General features: G+C 60.5%; 2 protein-coding genes across 5 annotated transcripts; both read left to right on the forward strand.

Annotated features, from left to right (window-relative positions):
• Positions 1-26: 26 nt before the first annotated feature.
• MINDY1 (MINDY lysine 48 deubiquitinase 1) lies at positions 27-9,064 on the forward strand. Its single transcript, XM_035570637.2, has 10 exons — positions 27-365; positions 4,516-6,092; positions 6,372-6,429; positions 6,817-6,881; positions 7,112-7,270; positions 7,598-7,700; positions 7,783-7,925; positions 8,069-8,248; positions 8,380-8,523; positions 8,693-9,064. Exons 2-10 carry the CDS (start codon positions 5,598-5,600, stop codon positions 8,768-8,770), a joined length of 1,425 nt encoding a protein of 474 aa, XP_035426530.1. The 5' UTR covers positions 27-365; positions 4,516-5,597; the 3' UTR covers positions 8,771-9,064.
• A 381-nt stretch (positions 9,065-9,445) lies between these two features.
• On the forward strand, positions 9,446-16,061 carry CERS2 (ceramide synthase 2). 4 transcript variants are annotated; one of them, XM_035570645.2, is made up of 11 exons: positions 9,446-9,555; positions 11,673-11,846; positions 12,538-12,655; positions 12,760-12,878; positions 13,084-13,141; positions 13,226-13,276; positions 13,552-13,644; positions 13,865-13,993; positions 14,077-14,183; positions 14,293-14,446; positions 14,773-16,061. In XM_035570645.2, exons 2-11 carry the CDS (start codon positions 11,674-11,676, stop codon positions 14,899-14,901), a joined length of 1,131 nt encoding a protein of 376 aa, XP_035426538.1. In that variant the 5' UTR covers positions 9,446-9,555; position 11,673; the 3' UTR covers positions 14,902-16,061. The 4 variants fall into 4 exon arrangements, with proteins under 4 accessions (XP_035426538.1, XP_035426536.1, XP_035426539.1 ...); XM_035570646.2 differs by lacking the exon at positions 9,446-9,555 and adding an exon at positions 9,877-9,937; XM_035570644.1 differs by lacking the exon at positions 9,446-9,555 and adding an exon at positions 10,386-11,094.
• Positions 16,062-17,154: the final 1,093 nt, after the last annotated feature.

Consider the following 17,154-nt stretch of genomic DNA (forward strand, 5'->3'; position numbering starts at 1 on the left):
GGGCGGCCCCGCGGGGGGGGGACGCGGCGGCGGGGGGGACGCGGCTGCGGGGGGGCCCCCCCGGGCTCCCGGGCCCGCCTTAGGCCTAGGCCCGAGGCTCGAAGCCTAGGCCCGGTCCCGGTCCCGGTCCCGGTCCCGGCTCTGCTTGCGGGCCCGTGCCCGCCTTCCCCTCCCCGGCGGCCGGAGGCCTGGCCCCGCGCCGCGGTTGTTTCTCTGCCGCTCCCTCCTCCCCCCGCCCTCCGTCCTCCTCCGCCCTCGGTCCGCCCTCCTGGCAGCCGCCTTGCCGAAGGCGCCCCGGCAGCGTGCAGGCCGCGCCGCTCCGCTGCCGAGGAGGGGGAAAACGGCGCGAAAACGGCGCGAAAACGGTGAGAGGGGGGCTGCGGCTGGGGGGACGGCGGCCCCCGGCCCTACCAGACTGGGATCCGGGGCGGTGGGGGTGCTGGGAGGGGCTGGGGGGTGCTGCGTGGTCTCGGGGTGTACCGGTAGGGGCTGGGGGAGCGTGCGAGGTGCTGTCTACATTTTGGGGTGTGATCTGGATAAGCTCATCAGTGCCGGGGATTAAAAGGATATAATAGAGTATTAGTAGAATGTAATAATTAGTAATGTGAAATTAATTAATAGAATAGTTCCACTTGGAAGCGATCTACAAGAATCGTTGAGTTCAGCTACTGAGTAGTTCAGGACGAACCCAATGATAAAATATGCCATTAAGCATGTTAACCAATTGCCTGTTAAACATGGAGGCATCAACGACCTCTCTAGGAAGCCTGTTCCAGCATCTAGCGACTGTCTTGGTAAAGATGTCTTTTTCCTATGGCCCAGTCTGAACCTTTCTGTCTAGTTTTGTTCCCATGCATCCTGACACAGTGTGCTGGGGAGAAGAAGTGAGCACCTCCCTTTCCACATCCTCTCTTTTTCAAGAAAGTGTAGAGAGCAACAAGGTCGCCCCTCAACCTCCTTTTTTCCAAGCTTGATAAACGCAGTGTCCTCATCAGTTCCATCACAGGACATGCCTTCCAGCCTGGTGTTGTCGTACAGGGAGAAGACATTGGCTCCAGCTGCATGGTGCGGAGCGGGGCTGGCCTGGTGGCCGTCCCCAGGGCTGCGAGCCCCACACCGTGGAGCTGGGGAGTGACTGGCAAGTTCTGGACACTGGTGGTGCAGGAAACCCCAAGGGATTTTGTGATAGAAAGCTGGTCTGACCAGTGGGTTTGGTCTGGGGTTTTCTCCTGGCAAACAGGTGACACAACAGCCTTCCTCCTGGGGAGGTATCAGAGGTGCTTTGGAAAAGAAGCAATAAAAGGAGGAGCTCAAGCTGCTGTTGGGCCGACTGCCCCTGGGAGCAGGTGACTGGTGGCATCCCTGGCTCTCCAGAACCCCCAGTACCTCACCTGCCGCAGGGCGGCTGGGGTGATTCAGTGTGCCCCAGGGTTTTGGAGCCTGTTTTTCTGCCTGCTGGCGCGTCGTGCCTGGTAGGACACTGCCCCAGGCTTCCTGTGGGTCTGTGACAACTGTGGCTGGCTCTGTGGTCACCAAGGGGGCTGGGCAGTGTGTTTCTGAGTGTGATCCTTTGCAGCCGCACCAGGAGCATGTGTTTGTTCTTATTTCACCTCCTGTCTCCCTGCCGTGTGTTACAAGAAGCCTCAGTGGTGTGTGTGTGCGGGAAGGTGTGGACCAGCACCTGCCGGGCTGTTTCCATGGCCTCTCTCCAGCAGAGCACTTAAGCATGTGCTTCAGTTTGGGCACCATGCTCTTCCTTGATCAAGACCAGTCAGCTGTTGAGGGCTAAGCGTGTGTTTAAGTGCTTTCTTGGCTCTGGGCCTAAATTCCTCTTTGTTTTTGTGCTGTGGCTCTAGCCGGAGATGAGCACATTTACAGGGCTGTTTTTCTGCTTCCTACCTGTGAATCATTTTTGCGTAAGTCAGGGACAGCCATGGCTCAGCAGCTGGGCTTGCAGTTTCCATCCCAGTGGTGGGAAGGGCTGCGAAGGGCTGGTCAGAACTATACCTTCACAGTGCTGACTTTTGTGATTGTTTTTTGGCAGGGTGAAGCCATTCCCCTTCCTTTTGGATTTTCTTTACTGAATGAAATCCCTTGGGACTGTGTGACTTCAGTTCTTGCAGTGAGAATGCCTTGCTCTTTGGATGCAGGAGCCTTTTTACTACTTGCTTCCAGCACTACACGGCAGCTTCTTTTTTTTCAGGGGAGGACCCCGTTAAATGTTTTAGCTGGACTGGTAGCATATAATCCCTAGATACAGCCCTGACCTACCTGCACTAATCCTCCCTGCTTGCTTGGAGAGGTTAGGTCTGGCCCATAAACAGATGGAGAAGGGAATGTCTCAGAGAAGACGAATCCTTCCTTGGGGCTGGAGACAGCCCTGGTGGATTTTTTCCTCAGTGCCTTGCAGCTTTGATTAGTCTGGGATCAAACTCATACCATGCTTTTGGCAGTTAACCTAAAGATCCCTTGTTCCTGGGAACTTGGTGATGCTTCAACCAAAGAGCAACCGTGTGGAGTGCCAGGCTGGAAGCAGCTAAAACCCCTTTTTATTGCTTCTGGCCTCACAAAAAGAACAGCAAGGCCCTGGTAATGAAGCCACCCGGCGCTCGACTGCTTTTTTTTCCTGGGGCTTTTGGGGCTCAGAGGCCAGAGGGTCAATTATTCTTGGTACTTCAAAGCGGGGGGAGGCAGTAACTAGGGCAAAGAGGCGAGGACTGAGTCACAAGCCAGGTGCAGGGTCTGGCGGGGAGCTGGGTTCCCAGCCGTGCCACCGTGCATGCTCCAGCAGCAAGAGCTGCTCTGTGTGGCTTGGGGTGGCGAGGGGATGGGCTTGTTGAAAACCTGCCCGGGCTGGGATGTGTTTATTGCCATAACACCCGGGAAGGGCAGGATCTAATCACATGGCTTTGGTACAAACACAGCGAAGCCACCCTCTCCCTACAGAGCCAACAGTTTACAGGATTGTAGCTTGTTTTATTTAAAGCTGCCGTTGGCCTCTGAACCCAGAGGAACCACAGGCTGGAGAGCTCAGCACGCCAGTTCTCACTGTGGCTCTAGGACTTGCTGAAGCGAATGATGGGCTCGCAGGGACAGTGGCTTCATGGGGGCTGCTCTGCACGTGATGAAGCAAAGCAGCAAGCTCGTGCAGCATCCGGGCTGATTTTGGGAGGGGGAAAGGCTGGCGACAGAGATGCACGTGGTGCAGGGAGGGTTAGCCAAGGACTCATTTATGTTGGAAGATGACTCAGAGCCACGTTAGGGAAAGAGCCCATGGGCTCTAGCGTCCTGCTGTCTGCTCACCCCGTTTTGGAAGTGAATTTAGCCTAGCATTTTCCAGCACGCACTGTGACAGCACAGGGATGTAGCTACAATAGCGGCTGCGAGCAAAGCCCTAGAAAAAGGTTTGAGAGAAAGGGTTTGCTCAGAGAAGCTCTTTTGTGGCTGGAACCCGAGTTCCTGATTGTCAGGAACTTGCACCCAAGCCTTTGAGTTTGTCAGTGCTTTTGGGGGATTTTGCCTCGTCTTTGGACGCTTTTTACTTCTGAATTCCTGATGTCCCAAGACAGTGGGTGGGAGAGGCACAGAGCCAGTGCTGAAGCACTGCAGCGCTTGCTGAAACTTGCCCTCCCACTTGTTTCCCTGGAAGTTTCCTCTCCAGACACCCTGGAGCCAGGAGGAGGCTCCGCTCCATGGCACAGATGTGCACAAACATCATGCGAGGTGCCTGCGTGGTGGTCGCCGGCCCCACTGGTTGTGTGGGGCTTGGTGGCAAGGCTGTGAGAGGTGGTGGCGAAGCCCCGTGCAGCGGAGCAGCGCTGCTGCTGTTTCCTTCTGCTGTTCTCGCTGCGTCCCCCTGGGAGCTCGCGGTGGTGCAGGTCACCGTGAGGAGACTTAGCCTTTTGTATTTGTGATTACTTCGCTTTTTCCATGCTTGGCAGAGCAGCACCGGCAAAACTGCTCAAGCACAGCCTGCACCTTTGCAATGTGGGTCAGGCTATGCTTGCCTGTTCATTTGCTTCACATTTGTTCCCCATGTCCCTCTTGGAGAGTCCGGGGACAGCCCCGTTGTTCGTCCTGCCCCAGCCCACCGAAGGGCTGAGCACCTGGCTCCCCTTGGGAACAGAGGTGCTTGCAAAAGTGCCCGTCCCTCTGCAGTGCCCATCGGATTTTGTTGCAGCCATGAGCTTAGATGAGAGCTGCGAGGGCTGCATGTTTGGCAGAAGGAGGGAGAAGGATAAAGATTAAGGAATAATGAGATCTGGTGACTCAGCTGAGGTGTGTGCTTCAGCTGGAGCAACCCTGGCGCCGTGGGGAGGGGCGAGGGTGTTGCAAGACAGGGCTGGGGAGAGACATCGCAGAAATGGGGGAGAAGTGGGGCTGCTGGGGTATCCACCTGCAAAAAATGCATGCTCTCGGGCACAAGGCTTTCCAGAGGCCGAGCAGAGCTGAATTATTGGCAGTTGGATAATGCACTGGTTCTTCCAACTTGTTTCCTTTTTGGTCCCTGTGCAGGAGAGGCCGTGGGAGGAAACCGGGCACAGGCAGAGCAGCAGGTGGAAAAACCCCGACCAAGCCAGAGCCAGGACGGAGCAGCCTTGTTCTGTTTGTGTAACCTCTGGGCAGGAGAGAAGCGTGTGCGGGGGAAAGCATTCGGAGCTGTGGCGATCCTCAGAGACCAGCAGGGAGAGGACTGGATAAACAAGTTGATAGGACCTTGAAAGACGCGTTTTCAAATCTATCTGGGACTGCCTTTGTTCCACAGGTCTGGGCTGGGATTTCAGCAAACTGACTCTGGTGTAAGTATGTGAGTTAAGTGTTTCAGTACACAGCTTAGTTTGTAACAGTTTTTTTTCCCCTCTTTAGTTGCTAACAGGAGGCAGATAAAATACATATGCGTTCATTAATTTTTTTAAGTGCAAATTAGAGGTATAAATCACCCAGAGTGTGCGTGTACACACACATGCAGAGCAGGGAGAATATTGCATTTCATCAGTGGTGAATAACTGAACTTGAAGCCGGAGGGAGTGGCAGCCCTGTCTCTGTCTGCCTCCACACTGATCAATAAGTGACAGACCAAGAGCTGCCGCAGCGTTTCTAAAGTCATTTAGAAAACCAACAGCACCAAAACTTCCACAAGAACATCAAAGTGCCTGCTACAGACTTGACGAAACAGCTGGAAGCTCCCTGAAGAATAAACAGCCTCGAGGAGAAGGACTCAGCCTCTTAAGAAATTGGACTTTTTTAATCTGCTGTGCAGAGTCTATCAGAGACTTTTTAGATGAGCATTATTTTTGATTATTTAAATTAATGTGAAGTGACAGAGAGCAATCTAAGCTCTGCACGCTTGGTGAATGACTTGGACTCATTACACACATTTTTCTTGGAATAACTGAGCTTTGCATCCTAAGAAAGTAGAGGTTTGGACCGCAGCCATTACTGGACAGAACTGGGTGCCGTGGTCAGGAGCTTTCCCCTGCCTCCTCGTGGGATCCTTGGGACTGGTGGGAGCTCCACAGCCAAGCCTGCCGCCTTGGGAGGTGGCACCAGGCCCGTGCGCCTCTGCCCATTGCCGCCGGATGCACTGAGCTGGTGGGATGGAGCTGCAGCCTGAGCAGGGGGAAATACTCCTCACTACGGGGGACGGTACCCAGTGCCAGGGGCCCAGCTCCAAGCTCTGCCAGCTCCCTCATGATGCGGGGGAGGCTGGTGGAGGGGAGGACATCCCAGCTGTCAGCCAGGAGGCTGGCAGGCGAGGCCAGGCGCTGCAGCCGGGGGAAGAGGATGTGCTTGGCCCCAGCAACAAGAAGGCCCCCGAAGAGCAGCAGGAGAGCGAGGACAGCAAAGTCCAGGACTCCCAGGAGGGGCTGCCTGCCCCAGGGGAGAGTGATGCGTCCCCTGGGGAAGCCTCGCGGCCAGCAGGTGAGCCCCCCAGCACCTGCCCTCCTGCCCGGGAGCAGGAGCCCGAGCCGGATTTCTACTGCGTGAAGTGGATCACGTGGAAGGGTGAGCGGACGCCCATCATCACCCAGAGCGAGAACGGGCCCTGCCCGCTCCTGGCCATCATGAACATTCTCTTCTTGCAGTGGAAGGTGAGCAGGGTGACGGGCACGGGGTCTGGAGGTTCGGGACACTGGGTGCCTTTCCTCCCTGCGGTGCTAGGAGGAATGTTCAGGGGTCGTGTGGGGAGCCAGCTGGAGGCTTCAAAATAATACGTTGAGAAAGCAAAGGAGGGTCGAAGTGTCTTACCCTTCCTGCCTCTTCTGGTTTGATTTGTGCTGCTGAGTTGGGGGTTTGGGGCAGTGGGTGGCAGCCCTGGCTCTCACAGGGAAGGGGCAGGGGAAGGCATCACTGTCCTCTTTTGCTTGCAGGTGAAGCTGCCCCTGCAGAAGGAGGTGGTCACGTCAGATGAGCTGATGGCACATTTGGGTGAGCAGAGAGCAACTGGGGGGAGTGGTGGCTGCCCTGCTGGCCCTGCAGGCTCCTGGGACTGGCAAAGGATGGCATTTCCCATCTGCTGCCCCACCTCTGGGTCCGTCTCTGACGTTGCCACCCACTGATACCTCTGCCCTTCTCCCCTGATCACACTCCCCATGCGTAGCCCTCAAAGGGATGTTCCCTCTGTGGATGAGGAGGAGGAGCTGTAGGCCAGACCTTTGTTGGGTTGGGAGGGCAGGAACCAAGGGGCAAGGGAGTACCAGTGCGGATCCAATCTCTGCTGGCTCTGTGCGCCGCTGGGCTGGGTGCTCGGCCCCCCCACCTCAGGGAGGAGAGCTCAGTGCCCCAGACTGACCAGCCACCTTTGTTCTTTCGAAGGGGACTGCATCCTATCCATCAAACCCCAAGAGAAGTCAGAAGGGCTGCAGCTGAACTTCCAGCAGGTGAGGAGCGAGGTTGGATGGGGGAACGGATCCATTTTGTTTTTGTGCTGGGTCTCGAGGGGCGCAAGGGTGGTAGAGTGCCACATGTCACCCAGCTGACAAAATGGAACTGTGATTTCTCTTGTTATTTTATCTGCCTTGACATGCCTGTCAGGGGGTGATGGACTGGGTGGCAGGGTGCGGGGTGCCCAGCCTGTGTCCTGGGCAGGACCTGTGGTTTCCCCCTGCAGAACGTCAACGACACCATGATGGTCCTCCCCAAGCTCTCGACAGGCCTGGACGTGAACGTACGGTTCACAGGTGTCTCCGACTTTGAGTACACACCTGAGTGCATAGTCTTCGACCTCCTCAATGTCCCGCTCTACCATGGCTGGCTGGTGGACCCGCAGGTGAGGCTGTGGGCTGTCCTGGCACCTGGCTGGGTGGGCGTGTGGCTTGTGTGTGGCTGAGAAGACTTGCCCAGAGCTGGCTGTGGCGCTGCTCTGCTCTCCCTGGGGGACGCTGATGCAGGTTTGGCTGCTCTGGTGTCCCCAAGGGAAGCTGCAGCAGGGGCTGTGCTCCCTGAGCCGGGGCAGGACACTCACCTCCCTCCCCATGCAGATGGTGGCCACCTCCCTGGCTTAAATCCTCCTACCCTTGCCCTCTCCTGTGCTCCTGTGGGTGTCGCGGGAGAGGCCAGGTGCCTGGCAGCCTGGGCTCACTGCCCTGTCCTGCAGAGCCCCGAGGTGGTGCAGGCCGTGGGCAAGCTCAGCTACAACCAGCTGGTGGAGAAGATCATCACCTGCAAACACTCCTGTGACTCCAACCTGGTGACCGAAGGTAAGGGCCCTGGGGCAGCCCTCGGCCTGCTGTGGGCACCCTGGGGTGCCTCGGCTCTGCTCTGACATCGCTGTCACTCCAGGGCTGATTGCGGAGCAGTTCCTGGAGTCCACGGCCTCCCAGCTGACATACCACGGGCTGTGTGAGCTCACGGCTGCTGTGAAGGAGGAGGAGCTGAGCGTCTTCTTCCGCAACAACCACTTCAGCACCATGATAAAGCACAAGGTGTGGCTGTGCCCTGGCTTTGCTCCCTGCCCTGCTCCACTGCAACAGCACCTGTGTGGCTTCTTGCAGGACCTGCGGGGCTCTGAGCTCGGGTGCTTGCCCTTTTGGTGGCAAGACTGACTGTCCATGTCCCCTCTCCCCAGGGCCACCTCTACCTGCTGGTGACGGATCAGGGCTTCCTGCAGGAGGAGAGGGTGGTGTGGGAGAGCCTGCACAACGTGGATGGTGACAGCTGCTTCTGTGACACCGACTTCCACCTCAGCCATGCCCTGGGCAAGGAGGCGGCTGCTGGGGCACCCCCAGAGCAGAGGCAGGTGGACCAGGTAGGGGATAGCCCACGGTGGTGGTAGGGGACTAGAGTTCCTTCCCAGCTCTGGGGAGTGCTGCAGATCCCCTGCCACCGGGATTTGTGGCACCTGAGCTAGACTGAACCCCTCTTTCTGCCTTTCCCCAGGACTACATGATTGCTCTGTCCCTGCAGCAGCAGCAGGGACAGGGCCCCTCCACACTCAGTGACCTTGAGCTGGCCCGCCAGCTGCAGCAGGAGGAGTACCAGCAGCAGCAGCAGCAGCTGCGGCCAGCCCCAGCCCCTGCACAGGTATCGGGGTCCCCCTTCCTCACACCTCTCCTTCCCCACCCTAGAGGGAAGGTGAGGCAGAGGGCAGGGGCTGTGTCCCGCCTGCATCCCCAGCCTGCGGGGCTGCAGGGGCACATGGGTGGCACCCCGGGGTGGCCTCCTGTGCCCCAGCCCTGCTGTCTGTCCGCAGGGCCGAGCGCAGCCGGGTGGCCGGTCAGCCGTGGAGCGGAGACAGCGGCAGAAGGACTCGGACTGCACCCTCCTGTAGTGTCCAGCGGGACCCCACCCCCGCTCCTGGGGGAGCACCAGCCGGAGCCCCCCTGTCCTGCGGGGACGGTGCCGGTGTCTCTGGGGACAGCAGGAGGGGGGCAGGGGACGAGGGCTGCCCCTCCTCTCCTGCGGCCCAGACCCCCCCAGTATTTCCAGTGGCCTTAATGTGGGGGTGATGAAGCCCCAGGTGCCCCCCGCACCTTCAGGAGGGGGGGACTCACGGAACGGGGTCGGGCGCCCCCCTTCCCAGTCGCTGCCTTAACCCTCGGCCAATAAAGGACTTTTCCCAGGGCGCCTGCGGGGTGCTGCCGGGTCTCCCACGCGCGAGGGGGGTGGGGGGTGCGGGGGGCCGGCAGCGGGGCACGGGGAGCGCCCCCCCGGTAGGGGGGAGCTGCAGGGGGGCGACCGCGGGGGGCGTAGGGGCGGGGGGTGCAGGGAGGGAGGGGCGGAGCGGGGCGGGCGACCCCCGGGGGCTGCCCACGAGCGCTCGCAGCGCTGCCCGCGGGGTCCCCCCGGAGCTCCTGCGGCCCCCGGCTGGGGATGCTGGGGGGGGGGGCTCTGCGGCCCCGCCCCCTGCCCGCGAGGCCCCGCCCCCGCTCCGCCGCCCGGCGGTGGATTGCTCCCGCCTGGCGCGCGGCCCCGCCCCGCCCCGCGGGCTCCGCTCCCCTCCGGGCCGTCCGTCGGCGTTGGCGGTGACGTCACTCCCGCCCGCTGCCTGGCGCGGGGCGCGCGGGGGGGCGGCGGCAGCGCGAGGCGGCGACGGCGGCTCCGGGCGGCGGCGGCGTGAGTGGGGCCGGGGGGGGGGGATCCGGGCCCCGCCGCGACGGGCGCGGGGAGGCCGCCGCCGGGCTCCGCGGTGGAGAACCGGGCCCGGGCCCGGCCTCGCGGCGGCGGGGAGCTGCGCCGGGCCGAGCTCGGGCCCTGCGGCGCCGGAGCGGCCCCGGCCCCGCTCCGGGAGGCTGCGACCGGGGGGCCGGGACCGGGCAGGGCCGGCCTCGCGTTCCTCCTTTCCGCCCGAATCTCGCCATTTTTGCAGCCCCGGGGCGGGGCCGGGCGGGGGCAGAGACCCGGGCGGGTACCGGGCTGGGGCCAGCCCCGGGCCCCGCCGAGCCCAGCAGCGCCGCGGGACCCCCCCCGGGGCTGGAAAGCAGCGGGAGAACCCCGGGTGAAGGGGGGGGGTGCGGCCCGGTTCCCCCTCCGGTACCGGGGCTCCCAGCCCCAGCTGAGGGACCGAGCGGCCCCCGGGGTTAATCACCGGCCACTGGGGCTCCAGCGCCCTCCGAGCCGGGGCAGCCCGGGGCCGGCCGTGCCCGGGGCACCGCTGCGGCCTCCCCTGACCCCCCCCGCCCCGGGGTCTCGTGGCTCGGGACCGGCCCCGCTCGGCCCGCGGGGTCCCGCCCGCCGCCCCCTCGCCGGCCGCGTTCGCGGCGTTCCCGGCCCCCAGCCCCGGCTGCCGGCCCCGCGGGCGCTGCCCGGCCCGTTACGTGCAGCCCGCTGCCGCCCGGCCTTATCAGCGGCCTCGCCCGGCCGAGCGCCGCTTGCGAAACGGGCCCGGCGCTTCCTCTTCCCCGGGGGGGGGCGGGGGGGCCCGCTCGGCCCTCCCCGAAAGCCGCGTTCGGAACTGGGGCTCCCGGGGCTGGGAACGGGAGCGCCGCGGCCCCGGGCAGCGGCCTCGTGCCCGGCGGGTGGGCGTCGGCGTGGGGAAGGAGAACCCCGAGCCCGCGGCCGGGGTCGCGTCCCGGTGCCGTCGGAGGGCCGCGGCTTTTCTTCGCCAGGCACAAAGGCGCCCGTTGTGCCTCGGGCAAATCCCTAATCCTGCGCTTTCGGGGTGCGCCGAGCCGCCGGCGTTCGCCCGCTCCCGCCCCGCGGCGCTGAGGGCTCCGGGCCGTGCGTTTCCCCTCCGCGCCTCCCGGCAGCCGGGGACCGAGCGCGGGGGGCGAGCACGGAGCCAGGCTGGGGGAGGCGCCGCGAGCGAGAGGATCGTCCGTCCTCAGCCAGGCCGCTTCTTGCTGGGGCCGCGCGCGTCCCCTTGATGCGTTCCCCGCTGACGCTGCAGGAACCGGGCCAGGGATCGATGTTGGAACCGGGAGCGAGGTTCCTCCCTCCTGCCTGTGCCAGGCTCCATCCTGCTGCTCGGAGGCAGGAGCCCGCCTCGGTTAATGATCACCCGCTGACCTCTCTGGCACACGGAGCAAAGTCCCTTTGCTGGAGCCGAGCGCCCGGCCACCCTGGGGTGCAGGGAGACCCTCGCTGCCCCATGGACCCCAGCCCCGGGTGGCTTCACGGGGACTTGTGGCTGCTGGGAGCCGAGGTGAAGGCCAGGTGGGGCCAACTGCTGCTGCACCAGGCAGAGGGGTGTCCCTGTTCGCACCCTGCCCGCACCCCGCGGGATGTGTTTCCATCCTCGGCCCTGCTTCTCTGGGTCGTGCTCCGCTTGCCCGGGGGAGGTGTAGAGGGCAGCGGTGCTGGGGTCCAGCCCTTAGGCACCAGGGATCCTATTCTGGGCACCACTGAGCGCTGCTTCTCCTTTCAGGCCCGCGCGGCACTTCCCCCAGTGCCAACTACAGAGCAGTTTTGCTGCCTGAGCCGTGTCTGTGCCGGGGGGGTTCCCTAGAATGGGCCCTGCTCCTGCTCTGGGCGTGGGGTTGATCCTCTTGGGGCTGCCTGTGGACCCGAATGGGTTCTGCGGCGTGGGGCTGAGGTGCAGACTTGTCGTGCACCCAGCTCTGAGCCCGGCTGTCCCCAGCCCCACACCCAGCTGGCTGGGACCAGCCCTAGGGCCAAACTGTCCCTTCCTGCCCCGGTGGCTGGTGGGAGGGGACGTCCTTCATGGCCATGTGCTTCTGGGGCACAGGGAAGGTGCCATCTTCATCGTTTCCTTTTCTTTTTTCTCCCCACAGCATGTTTCAGACCTTGTACAGCTATTTCTGGTGGGAACGGCTCTGGCTCCCGGCAAATCTCACCTGGGCTGACCTGGAGGATCGCGATGGGCGAGTGTACGCCAAAGCCTCTGACCTCTACATCACCATCCCCTTGGCCTTCCTCTTCCTCATCGTCCGGCACCTCTTTGAGACGTGAGTGCTTCCTCCCCAGGTTCCCTGGCCTAGCCATACCTGTACCCCTGGGGATGGGCATGCAGCTGGGGATGTGCTGCGGTGCCATAGCCGGGGGAGAAGCAGGGCAAACATGTGGAGGTGGCACCCTGACCTCAGCCCTGGTGGGGAACGAACCTGGGAGTCCTGAGAGCTGGCAGCAGCACCCTGCAGGCTGGGAGCTCTGTCCACAGGCTGCTGCTAGTCCCCAGCATAGATTTGGGCCCCAGGATCTGCCCCTGGTGGCCCTGCACAAGCGTGGCTTTGTGCATCCTCTGCTGCCCTTATCACGGCACAGTCGGCTGCAGGCCTCAGCATTTAAGGAGCGATTTGTTGGGCAAACAATGGCAAGCTGAGGCTGGGAACAGACGGGGCTTTGTTGGAATGGTAGGAGAAGGGGGCGGATACAGCTGTGCCTCTTTGTGCTGCGCCTGGGAGGGGGGCAGCACCTAGTCCAAAGGTGTTCCCCAGCCCTGAGGTGAGGGAGGGACCTGGGGGATACCCCCTGGTAGAGCCTGCCCTGGAGAAGCTGCCTGTAGCAAGGCCAGGAAGCAGTGGGATGGGGAAACTGAGGCACGGAGTAGCTGTGGGTCCGTGGGTGGCTTTGATGGGGCTGCGTCAGCCATGTGTCACAGAAGTGGGGACACCTTGTGTGCCCCTGCTCCTTCCTTAGGTATGTGGCCACCCCACTGGCTGGGCTGCTGAACGTCAAGGAGAAGATCAGGTTAAAAGCCACCCCCAATGCTGTGCTGGAGAAGTTCTATGCTGCCACCACCAAACACCCCAAGCAGGTGAGGTGTGGTGGGAGGGGCTGAAATGGGCTCTGCAGCTGGGGGAAGGCAAGCGGCAGAGCAGGGGCATCGTGGTGTGATGTTGACATCTCTGCTGCCCTTAGGCCGATGTGGAAATGCTCTCCAAGAAGAGCGGCTGCACAGTGCGGCAGGTGGAACGCTGGTTTCGGCGCCGCCGCAATCAGGACCGGCCCAGCCTTCTCAAGAAGTTCAGGGAGGCCAGGTGAGACCATGTGCCCATCCCTGCAGTCACCATCACCCTTTGGGCTGGCCACTGGGAACTGCCATGTCCCTGGGGTGCATGGGGCTGTGGGGGCTCACTTGGCTGGGAGTTGCCATGGGAGGGTGGAATATGGGGCCGGTGGGTCCATCCTTGTCCCTCCCTCGCCCCGGTGCCCGTCTGAGGACCATCTGCTTCCTTTTTCCAGTTGGCGATTCACGTTTTACCTTATTGCTTTCATTGCTGGCATGGCTGTCATAGTGGATGTAAGTACTGGCCTCTCCTGCGCCTGGCCCCGTTGGACCCCCAGCCTCCACCTAACACCTCTCTCTCTGTCTCTCCTCCCACAGAAGCCCTGGTTCTATGATCTCCGGGAGGTGTGGAAAGGATACCCCATCCAGGTGGGCACCCGTCCCCATCCCAGTCCCCATCCCACAGCCCTTCCTGCCTTCAGGGGCTGCCTGGCTGTTTAGAGGCAGGGATCAGGGTGTCCAGGTTGTGGGAGGGTCTCTGGCACCCATGTGGGTCTGCCTGATGCCCACAGAGGGGGAGTGAACCCCTGGCATTGCACAGAGCACCTCTGGCAGCCACGTGTGTTGGCTGATGCCTGTGGAGGGGAGATTGAACCCCCTGGAATACAGGGAAGATCCCCTGCAACCTGTTCCTTGTCTTTCAGAGCATGCTGCCCTCCCAGTACTGGTACTACATGATCGAGCTCTCCTTCTACTGGTCCCTGCTCTTCAGCATTGCTTCTGATGTCAAGCGCAAGGTGGGCTGCGGGGCTCTCTGGGGCCAGGCCACTTGCAGGGGCTGGCAGATGTGGGGTTGTCTTGGCAGGGCTTTCTCCATGTTTGTAGTGGACATTGGAGACCAGACCAGCTGTCTGGGAGGATCTTGGAGGGGGTCTTGGAGTCAAGAGGCATGTCAGGGAGCTGGGGGTTGGAGCTGGGTCAGTGTAACTATCCTCCCTCCCCCTTTCCTGGGCACAGGACTTCAAAGAGCAGATCATCCACCATGTTGCCACCATCATCCTCATCAGCTTCTCCTGGTTTGCCAACTACATCCGCGCAGGAACGCTCATCATGGCCCTGCATGACTCTTCCGACTACTTGCTGGAGGTATGTCCCCAACCCCACCACCACAGGCACGGCCGTGGCCACCTCCTGTGTCCCCTCTCTGCCTCTCACCCTGTGCCCTTCAGTCTGCCAAGATGTTCAACTATGCTGGCTGGAGGAACACGTGCAACAACATCTTCATTGTCTTCGCTGCTGTCTTCATTGTCACCCGCCTGGTTATCCTGCCCTTTTGGTGAGCGTTGTTGCTGGTGAAGGTGTGGGGAAACTGAGGCATGGAATGGGAATACCCACAGGGTGTGGGAGGCCAGTCCCTGCCATAACAGAGCTAATTCTTCTGCCAGGATCATGCACTGCACAGTGGTTTATCCACTGGATCTCTACCCCGCCTTCTTCGGCTACTACTTCTTCAACTTCATGATGGCGGTGCTGCAGTCGCTGCATATCTTCTGGGCCTACCTCATCATCCGCATGGCCCAGAAGTTCATAACTGGAAAGGCAAGACAGGGGTCTGGGGGTGGCTCGCAGCCCTCATCCTGCAGGGAGGTGCTGCTGCAGGGGCTGGAGCTGCACCTTTCTTGTGCAGCTTGGGACGAAGGGAATGGTGTGGGTCTGCTCCGGGTAAAAGGTGGAGGCTGGGGGTTGCATTATTGGATTTGGACCCCAAACTGGGAAGCTGAAAGGCTTCCCAAGTCCTGTTATGTCCTTGTTGGAGAATAATTGGGGCGGAGAGAAAACTGGAGTGGTTGGGATTGGGGAAACTGAGGCACGGCAGGAAAATGCTGCTGCTGACTGATCTGCCCACTTCTCCTCTCCCCCCACAGGTGGTGGAAGATGAGAGGAGTGACCGCGAAGAGACAGACAACTCGGAGGAAGAGGAGGAGGTGGTGAAGAATGGGCCCCTGTCCAACGGCCACCCGGTCCTCAACAACAATCACCGCAAAAATGACTGAGCACCCTCGCCCCGTGTCTGCACAGGCAGGGGCGGCTGGGGGCCCTGCTGGAGGCCAAACCCGTGAGATGTCAAATCCCATCATGCCACCCTCACGTAGCACCAGGGGACCCGTCCCCTTCATCCTCTCCCCTCCCTGGTCCGGCAGAGCAAACTGGGACCCTGGAGAGCCCATCTTGGCCTCCAGCTCCCTCCGTCGCCTCCTCCGGAGGGGCTGCAGCTCTGGGGTTGGCAGCGGTCGCTGCTTCTCCGTGTCACACTCACCCTTGATTCCCTTTCTGCCTTTTACCTGCTGCCTTAATCTGCCGTGGTGCCCCGGGGCAGGCAGAGTGCAGACAGCTCCCTCTCCAGCTGCCAGCACCCCTCTGGGATGGCTCCTTCCCCTCCCTGCAGCCCTGCGGAGTGGCTGTTGCTGGAGAGCCCAGCTCCAGCCCTGTGCAGAGCTTGAGCCGTGCCCCGCATTAGTCCCCAGTTTCTGACCATCCCCCTCGCTGGAGGGGAGTGTGTTCTGCAGTTGGCGTTTGTGCCTCTTCCTGGTGTGCAACTGGGCCAGCTCTGCCTTCAGGGATGGGTTTGGGCTCTGCGGGGAAAGGTTCTTGCCCTGGTGCCAACCCTGTGAGAACAGTTTGGAAAAGCCCCTTCCCTGACCCGTGCCTGGCTTTGTTGCTGGCACCAAGCAAAGGAGGATCAAGGTGGGGGGGTTGGTGGAGAAGTGGGCACAGACCCTGTTCTACCGCCCTCGGAGATCTCTGAGGAAGGAGCAGATGAAGTAGTCCTGGGTATTTCAGTGGCTGAATTGTTAGACAACACTATGGAGTGCTCGGGAAGGAAGCCATAGGATTTAGTCACTACTAGTGTCTCGCAGAGGATTTTAATCCGCTCATTTCTCTTCTGTAAATGGGTTTCAATTGCAGAGTCTGTCCCTCTCTGTGGCCTCTCCTGGTCCCTTCCGCAGCTGTAACAGGACAAATTTATGATTGATTTTTTTTGTTTCTATTTATTTGGAAGATGGAAGGAGCCAGTCCTGGCTCTGCCTCACGCATCCACGTGTCTGCTGGGCGCAGTGCTGGATGCAGCAAGACCTCCCAGCACGGAGGGGTGGGGGAAAAGGACCATTAACCAACATCAGACCAAAATGTGTTTTGTTTTTTTTTTTTTTTTTAAGAAAAAAGAAAAAAAAGTTAAATATATTAAAAGTTAAAAACTAATAAACTTCGGTTAAAAAAAAAAAAAAGGCCTGGGAAGCATCTGTGGCTGGAAAGGCAAGCCCAGTCCGGGGGGGGTGGGGGGGGTGTGGGGGGGGGTTGGTTCTTTTTTTTTTTCCCCCTGCTGAAAGTTGTCCCCAGCTTCAGAACCAGCTTGGTGCTTGGGCTGGTGCTGCTTCAGTGGACTGCTGCCCTGCGTGGGAGCCCTGGACCCACAGGGTGCGAAGCGGCTGCCTGCATTGCCCCCATTAGGAGCACAAAGCTGCTATTCAACGGGCCTGTAATGCTGGGAATGAGCTCACAGAGGCCCCAGAAAGCTGCCCTTTTTTTTTTTTTTTTTTAATTTTATTTTGAGTTGTTCTCCCCCCACCCCGTTCGGGGGGGGGGGGGGGGGGGGGGGGGGGGGCACACACACACACACACCTGTGTGAGTGCAGCTGCACAGGCTGAACACTGCCCTCAGTTTGAGTGCCTGAGGACACAATGGTGGCTGGAGCCCTGCTGTTAGAGCTGTGGCCCTCTTCCTGCTGCTCCATTGCTTCTCCAGGTTGTTTTTGCTCTACAACCTGAATTTGATTTGTAAAATCTGCCACTTTTAGCCAGTATTTGTGTGACATTATTGAACCTCAGACATGCCTTTCCCTCCTCTTCCCTACCCCAGCCACTCAGAACACCTAAAATTGTACCACAGTAGTTGGAGAAAATAGAGTACGTTAGTGGTGTTTGTGCCACATCCAGCAGCCAGCCCTGGCTGGCAGGCAGCTGTCCTGTCCTCCCTGACTCCCAGCACCAGCCTCGCCCTAGCTTCTCGTGAAGACGCTGATGCTGTAATGAGTGTTTTGCTATAAGAAAAGGAAGGTGAAAACAACTGTAGGAGCTTTTTGACCTCTGTGTGCCCATGACTGTGCACATCTTAACATGTCTGGGCTCATCTGGTGCTGGCAGGCAGTTGATGAAGGAAGTAGTAGAAATCCTGCTCGCTCTTTTTTCTTTTTTTTCTGTGAGATGTGTCAGTCGGACCAGCATAGCTCACAACAGTGGTTAGCTGG

Source organism: Cygnus atratus, chromosome 28, assembly GCF_013377495.2.
Source record: "Cygnus atratus isolate AKBS03 ecotype Queensland, Australia chromosome 28, CAtr_DNAZoo_HiC_assembly, whole genome shotgun sequence".
Lineage (NCBI taxonomy): Eukaryota > Metazoa > Chordata > Aves > Anseriformes > Anatidae > Cygnus > Cygnus atratus.